This window comes from Crocuta crocuta, unplaced genomic scaffold, assembly GCF_008692635.1.
Source record: "Crocuta crocuta isolate KB4526 unplaced genomic scaffold, BGI_CrCroc_1.0 scaffold74, whole genome shotgun sequence".
Lineage (NCBI taxonomy): Eukaryota > Metazoa > Chordata > Mammalia > Carnivora > Hyaenidae > Crocuta > Crocuta crocuta.
This window is the reverse complement of record NW_027529629.1, coordinates 37,756-44,924: the sequence shown is the minus strand read 5'-3', so window position 1 is coordinate 44,924 and position 7,169 is coordinate 37,756. Positions and strand designations below refer to the sequence as shown.

General features: G+C 41.0%; 1 protein-coding gene across 2 annotated transcripts; it reads right to left on the bottom strand.

The window, feature by feature from the left end:
- Nucleotides 1-2,871: 2,871 nt before the first annotated feature.
- GIMAP2 (GTPase, IMAP family member 2) lies at nt 2,872-6,232 on the bottom strand. Of its 2 annotated transcripts, none has more exons than XM_077762146.1 (3): nt 6,097-6,232; nt 4,864-4,899; nt 2,872-4,162 (listed from the first exon to the last, which is right to left on the bottom strand). In XM_077762146.1, the coding sequence occupies exons 2-3, from the start codon at nt 4,889-4,891 to the stop codon at nt 3,183-3,185; spliced, it is 1,008 nt and encodes a 335-aa protein (XP_077618272.1). In that variant the 5' UTR covers nt 4,892-4,899; nt 6,097-6,232; the 3' UTR covers nt 2,872-3,182. The 2 variants fall into 2 exon arrangements, with proteins under 2 accessions (XP_077618272.1, XP_077618271.1); XM_077762145.1 differs by lacking the exon at nt 6,097-6,232 and adding an exon at nt 5,859-5,960.
- Between the last annotated feature and the right edge of the window lie 937 nt (nt 6,233-7,169).

Genomic DNA, 7,169 nt, shown 5'->3' with positions numbered 1-7,169 from the left:
GCTATTGTTGATAGTGCTGCTATAAACATTGGGGTGCATGTTCCCCTTAGAAACAGCACACCTGTATTTTGGATAAATAGCTAGTAGTGCAATTGTTGGGTTGTAGGTAGGGTAGTTCTAGTTTAATTTTTTGAGGAACCTCCATACTGTTTTCCAGAGTGACTGCACCAGTTTTCATTCCCACCAGCAGTAAGGCTGACTTTCTTGATCTCAGTATTGATATGGCCATTTGTCTGTGGGTCAACCCTGGCTTCCATGTTTGCTTATTCCTAATGGCTCTCAATTCATTTTAGCTCCACATTATTATCTTTTTTTTTTTTAATTCAAGTTAGTCAACAAACAGTGTAGTCTTGGCTTCAGGAGTACAACCCGCTGAGTCATCTCTGACATATGACATGCAGTGCTCAACCCAAAAAAATGCCCCCCTTAAAGCCCATCACCCATTTAACCCATCCTCTACCTCTACCCACCCATGTCCTCTATCCTCAGTTTGTTCTCTGTATTTAAGAATCTCTTACGGTTTGCCTCCCTCTGTTTTTATCTTATTTTTCCTTCCCTTCCTCTACAACCATCTGTTGTGTTTCTCAGATTCCACATGAGTGAAATCATATGAAATCTTTCTCTGACTGACTTATTTTGCTTAGCATAATACACTCTAGTTCCAACCATGTTGTTGTGAATGACAAGGTTTCATTCTTTTTCATCACCAAGTAGTATTCCATTGTGTGTATATACCACATCTTCTTTATCCATCATCCGTTGATGGACGTTTGGGCTCTTTCCACAGTTTGGCTATAGTTGATATCACTGCTATAAACATTGGGGTGTATGTGCTCCTTTGAATGAGCATTTTTGTATCCTTTGGGTAATAGGGTAGTTCTATTTTTAATTTTTTGAAGAACCTCTATACTGTTTCCCAGAGTGGCTACACTAGTTTGTATTCCCACCAACAGTGCAAAAGGGTTCTCCTTTCTCCGCATCCTCCCCAATGTCCATTGTTTCCTGTGTTGTTAATTTTAGCCATTCTGACAGGTGTGAGGTGGTATCTCTCTGTGATTTTGATTTGTATTTCTCTGATGATGAGTGATGGGCATCTTTTCATGTGTCTGTTAGCCGCCAAGATGTCTTCTTTGGAAAAGTGTTTAAGCATGTCTTCTGTCCATTTCTTCACTGGATTATTTGGTTTTGGGGTATTTAATTTGTAAGTTCTTTATGGACTTTGGTTACTAACCCTTTATCTTATATGTCATTTGCAAAAATCTTTTCCCATTCTGTCTGTTGCCTTTTAGTTTTGTTGATTGTTCCTTTGCTATGCAGAAACTTTTTTTCTTGATAAGGTCCCAAGAGTTCATTTTTGCTTTTATTTCTCTTGCATCCCAAGACATGTCAAGTAAGAAGCTGCTGCCTAGGCCAAACAGGTTGCTACCTATTTTCTCCAGTAGCTTTTGATGGTTTCCTGGGTCACATTTAGGTCTTTCATCCATTTTGAATTTATTTTTGTGTATGGTGAAAGAGAGTGTCTAGTTTCATTCCTCACCATTTCGCTGTCCAGTTCTCCCAGTACCATTTGCTGAAGAGACTGTCTTTTTTTCTACTGGATACTCTTTCCTGCTTTGTCAGAGATTAGTTGGCCATATATTTGTGGGTCCATTTCTGGGTTCTCTATCCTGTTCCATTGATATCTGTGTCTATGTTTGTGCGATTAACATATTGTCTTGATGATTACAGCTTTGTAATATAGCTTCAAGTCTGGAATTGTGATGCCTCCAGCTTTGGTTTTGTTTTTCAACATTACTTTGACTATTCAGAGTCTTTTCTGGTTCCATACAAATTTTAGGATTGTTTTTTCTAGCTCTGTGAAGAGTGCTGGTGTTATTTTGATAGGGATTGCATTGAATTTGTAGATTGCTTTACATTCTTTTTATGTATACTGTCTGCTTCACCCTTGGAGTTTTTCCTTTTTTTTTTTTTTTTTACTAATNNNNTTTTTTCTTTTTTTTTTTTTTTTTTTTTACTAATTTTTAAAATGTTTGTTTATTTTGAAGGATAGAGACAGAGCATGAGCAGGTGAGGGGCAGAGAGAGGGGAACAGAGAATCTGAAGTGGGCTCCAGGCTCTGAGCTGTCAGGACAGAGCCAAATGTGGGGCTTGAACTCACGAGCCATGAGATCATGATTTGAGCTGAAGTCAGTTGCTTAACCGACTGAGCCACTCAGGTGCCCCTGAGTTTTCCTTATTTTCTAGTGAGCTCATCAATCATAAAAGTTCTTTTTGTTTTAATAAATGCAGCTTCTATTTGCACTGAACAGGACAACACCTTTCAATATCCAGTCCACCACCTTGTCTAAAGCATAAGTCCTTCTGTGTATTTTAGTGCTAAATGTGATGGGGACCAGAGATAAAATATTGCCGAGCCCCTTTCAACATTAAGCAAATTTCATGCACATGAAACAGACTATTGATGTATGAGTGTGTCTGGGTGTGATTGCTGGACATGGATTCATTCCTTTGTAGAGTGAATGAGCCATGTGTCCACTTACTATCTGAGGATAAAACTACAGAACAGAATTAAAGACACATGATCTCAGGAACTTTACAGCTCACTTATTATTGCTATATTATTATATTGAGTAGAAATTTTACTGCTATTTTTATTATATTCAGTAGAAACAATAGTATCATGAAGAAGTAAAGGGGTTTCCAGGAACATAAAACTGGCTTTAGAGATTTGCAAATTAGAAGAATGTTATGTTTAGAGCTTTTAAAAAGGTTTTCATAGTATATTTCAAAACAAATAGTAACTTTTAAAATAACTTGGTTCATTAATAGAGTGATGTTAAGATTTTTAAAAATTTTAATGTTTATCTTTGAAGGAGAGAGAGACAGAGTGTGAGCAGGGGAGAGGCAGAGAGAGAGGGAGACACAGAAATTGAAGCAGGCTCCAGGCTCTGAGCTGTCAGCACAGAGCCCAACAGGGCTTGAACCCATGAGCCATGAGATCATGACCTGAGCCGAAGTTGGACACTTAATCGACTGAGCCATCCAGGTGTCCCAAGTGATGTTAAGATTTAAACACTTCACAGAATCTCAAACATTTACTGATGTCAGGCACTGCATTTTACAGAGGAGGCACTTGGATTCACCCTGCATATGGCAGTAAGTAAATAATTGCTGAACAGTAACTATACTCTAGGGGTCATGCATTCCAGCCCAGTGATCTTTCTCAAAATTATCATCAATATTTCGGCTATAATGAACAGCAATCTACAGAACAAACTGCACATTCCAACGAGAAAGTGGTAAGACAAGTTGCACATTCTGTACAATGGATACAATAACAGAATTAGGAATTGGGCGAACAAAGAGATACAAAATAAAATAAAGATGAGTGTTTTGATTAGAACTTGTTTCAGGCCTTTTGCTTTGGCTGAGTAACGTCTCTGGATTTCCATGTACTTTACAAGATCTCTTTTGAAATCTTTGAACCTCTCCTCTGACCACACAGGTCCACATTCTGACATTGTTACTAGGCTGTAGAGCCCATTGGTGTAATGGTCACCCCTTTTCTCCAACACCAGGTCCTCAATCAGGTCCATTAGCTCCCTCACTTGGTCATCCCGATCACTCCCTGTAGCACGGTTGTTAAAGGCACACACTCTGCCCCCACATGCTGCCACCAGCTTGCACAGGGCTTTGTTATCTGTGTCATGGATGTAATCCACCACAGATTCTCCCTCCAGGTCTTCCTTGTGGGTGAAGAGGACAATTGTGTGTCTCATGGCATCTTCTCCAAAGATCTCCTTCACCCTCTGCACAGCCTGCTGGTCCTGGGCAGTGAATCGGCCCAGCTGAGTCACCAGGAGCAGCACATGGGGTCCTGGTGCAGAGAGTAAGTAGCATCTCTGCACCTCTTTGTACAGGAAATCAGAGTGGTCCTCCCCAGAAAACATATCTGATGTGTCAATAATGACCATCTCCCTCCCTTCCCAGCTTCCCTGATGTTCACTGCAAGTCTTAGTGATGGGCTGGGCACCCAGCCGTGACTCAAATGCTTGCGTCCTGAGGATGCTGTTCCCTGTAGCACTTTTGCCGGTTCCTGTTTTGCCCACCAGAATGATTCTCAGCTCTGATCCTCTGGTACGTTGGTTCTTCATACATGATCCTGTAAGAGCAAGTTTACTGTGTTATAATATACTGCTTATGCCAATAGAATATTTTTAACAATAGAGGATATTCCCATATTATGGGCAAAGGGAGTCTTCCAATACATTATATTTATAAAAACAGAAGCTAACTCCATTATCAAATAAAATAAACAATGATTTATAAAACATCTCATTTTCTCTAGAACTGCCACGTTGGATCCTAGAAAAACATACTCGGGGGGTGAGATGGATTTAGAAACATATCTTGGGGGGAGGGGCACCTGGGTGGTTCAGTTGGTTAAGTGTCCGACTTTGGCTCAGGACATGATCTTGCAGTCTGTGAGTTTGAGCCCCACATCGGGCTCTGTACTGACAGCTCAGAGCCTAAAGCCTGCTTCGGATTCTGTGTCTTCCTCTCTTTCTGCCCCTCCCCCGCTCACACTCTGTCTTTCTCTCAAAAATGAATAAACATTAAAGAAAAAAAAGAAACATACCTTGTCATGCAAGGCTTACCCAAATCACCCAGTGCTGGCTGTCTAAAGTACACATTTTCTGAAGATCAGAGATGTGTAACCAAGACTGTGAGTTCTGTCTCCAGGTGGGTTAAGTAATCTGACTCTGTTCCAAGGCCAGAGATGGCTCCTCTGACCTCTCTGGGCTGGGGTGTAGGCAGAAAATTTGGTAAAATAATCACACACACAAGAAGTCACATTCTTACCAAAGTGACTGCATTCCTGTTGGTCCATTGTTGTTCCTGAGGGACAGAGAGGCCAGAGACCAATATTACACACACACACACACACACACACACACACACACACACACACACAGTTTATTAGTTCTGCATCATGAAAAACCCTTGTATTCCTAGAGCACTGTCACACCCATGGCTCGTTTGTTTACACACAGCTGATGGGAGAGAGAATTACACTGTCTTACAGAGAAATAGAGTCACTTGCCCAAAGTCACCCAGTGAGTTGAGAAGAAGTGGGGGTTTTTTGTAAGCCCTACCTGCTCCTGGTCTCCACACTCACCTCCTCTCTACTTCCTCCCTCCTCCTGAGGCCTCCTGCCCCTCCTGCTCTCTTTGGCCTCACCCTTTCTCTCTCTCACCTTCCTCTCTAAATCTGCCGTCCCCAGATGTGAAGTTCAGTCTTCTCTTTCCTTCTCTCCTTCTTTCCCCTCCTTCCTCCCTCCTCTCCTACCTCTCCTCTCTCTCCAACCCCACCCCTCTACCTTTGGAGTCCTTGCAAGAGACTCTGTGAAATAAGTACACTATCCTTGAAGCCTGAAATACATTTCATTCATTTTATCAATTACTTGAATTTTCTTCTTTCCTCAACAGCATGAAGAAGACTTGGGGCCTATCCCTTTTCCTATGCATCGCTTTGTTTTCATCAGATAGCTTTTCTATCTTGCTTAAATCTCGCAACGTATACCAAAGCGACAAGGCACAGAAAACTCATGAGCACATGGGAATGCCCAAATTCTTTTCACTGGCTTCTTGCTAAGGAAGCTCTGTTTGCCAGTAATATGTAAACTAAACTATATGAAGTTTACGTTTCCTGTAAACTGGCTGTACTTCAGGGAAAAGCAGTCACTCTAAATTGTTTCTCTTAAAATAGGAAAACATTGTTCTTAAAAAATATTTTTTCAAGCATAGCCTGGGAATTAGAAATCAACACTGAGGAACTTTTCATGAATGTGAGCTTACCTGATTTACTGTCAAAAAACCCAGATGACTCCCCGTTAAAAACCAGTGACTTGCCAGCTCAGCTCGAAGAGAAAGACAAAAGAAAACAAAAGCCCTGACTATCTTCTTCCTTTCCTCAATCTCCACAGAGCTTCCCTGCTGCAAAAGAGCCCCACCATGTGCCTGTGTCTGACATCCTCATTTATGCCGCATGCGTACAATAAACAATTAAAATGGGAAATATGTAATCAGTAGTTACTTGCTATGGGGTGGACCGTGTTTTCTTGCCAGTAGTGGAAAACCAGTGTTCGAATGATTTCAGCTGGACAGGAAAGAAAGGCAGGCACGCCTCTGGCAGATTTGATCCCTTCTCTGCAGAGCTGAGTCCTCTCTGTTTCAAGTTTACCCAAATGCGAAGCCCCGCCCCCTACAGAAGTTAAGCTTCTTTCTGTCCGGTGTCAGCGACTGTTCTAAAGGCAAGTGTCGATTGGGGAGGACAAGAGCATGGGAGGAGGGCACCTCTAAGAAGGCGCTATGCAGAAGGAGAAGTTTGCAGGAACCTGACAGAAGCCCACTTCCTGAGTCAGACCGGAAGTTAACAGTCATTAGCTCTTAAAGCATTTTGAAATAACTCACTCATGGCTTCCCTGGCATCCTGGCTTTTCTTTCCTAACCAGTTCTGTAATTTCAGGGGACATACTTCTTGAGATCAATTATCTAACAGTATCGGCAATGATAATCGGGAGTGTGGACATTCAGGAAGAACAAACCAAAGAGTTAAAGTTGAAATCATTCAAATGTTCTTTCTCCTTATTTATGTGACAGTCATCACAGCAGGGGGAGAGAATATGGAATTTACATTGCTGTCATCTCAGATGTGAAGTGACCACATGTGGCTTTCTCTCCCAACCCACTGATGAGGAATAGTCTCAGGGCCCTGGGCTCACTATAATAGAGGCTGGGAAATGCAATGGAGCCATGGGATTTGGGTGAACATCACTAACTTGACACACACACTATTATTACTTTGCTTTGTTTTCTTCCAGATCCTTTATTATGCAGTTCCTTAAGTGTGCTAAAGAACAATGCAATATGGGTAACTCTTGCTTAATATCAGTAATCTATTCCTAAAAATAAAATATTCTGTGTCAAAACAGTAACAGAGACCTATTTCCTATTGTTTTATACGCAAAACAAATATAATGCAAATATAATATATCAAACCCAAAGTCCATCAATTTTCTAAATCATATATAAAATTCAGTATAGCACTTACATATAAAAATTTTTTAAATTAATAAACACTTAAGGGGTACCTGGGTGACTCAGTCA

Excerpts from the sequence above, each read along its gene's own strand:
- GIMAP2 (XM_077762146.1), bottom strand. The coding sequence starts at position 4,891 with ATGGACCAACAGGAATGCAGTCACTTTG. Across the intron at positions 4,163-4,863 it reads ACAGGAATGCAGTCACTTTG|GATCATGTATGAAGAACCAA; the intron begins GTAAGAATGTGA and ends TTGCTCTTACAG.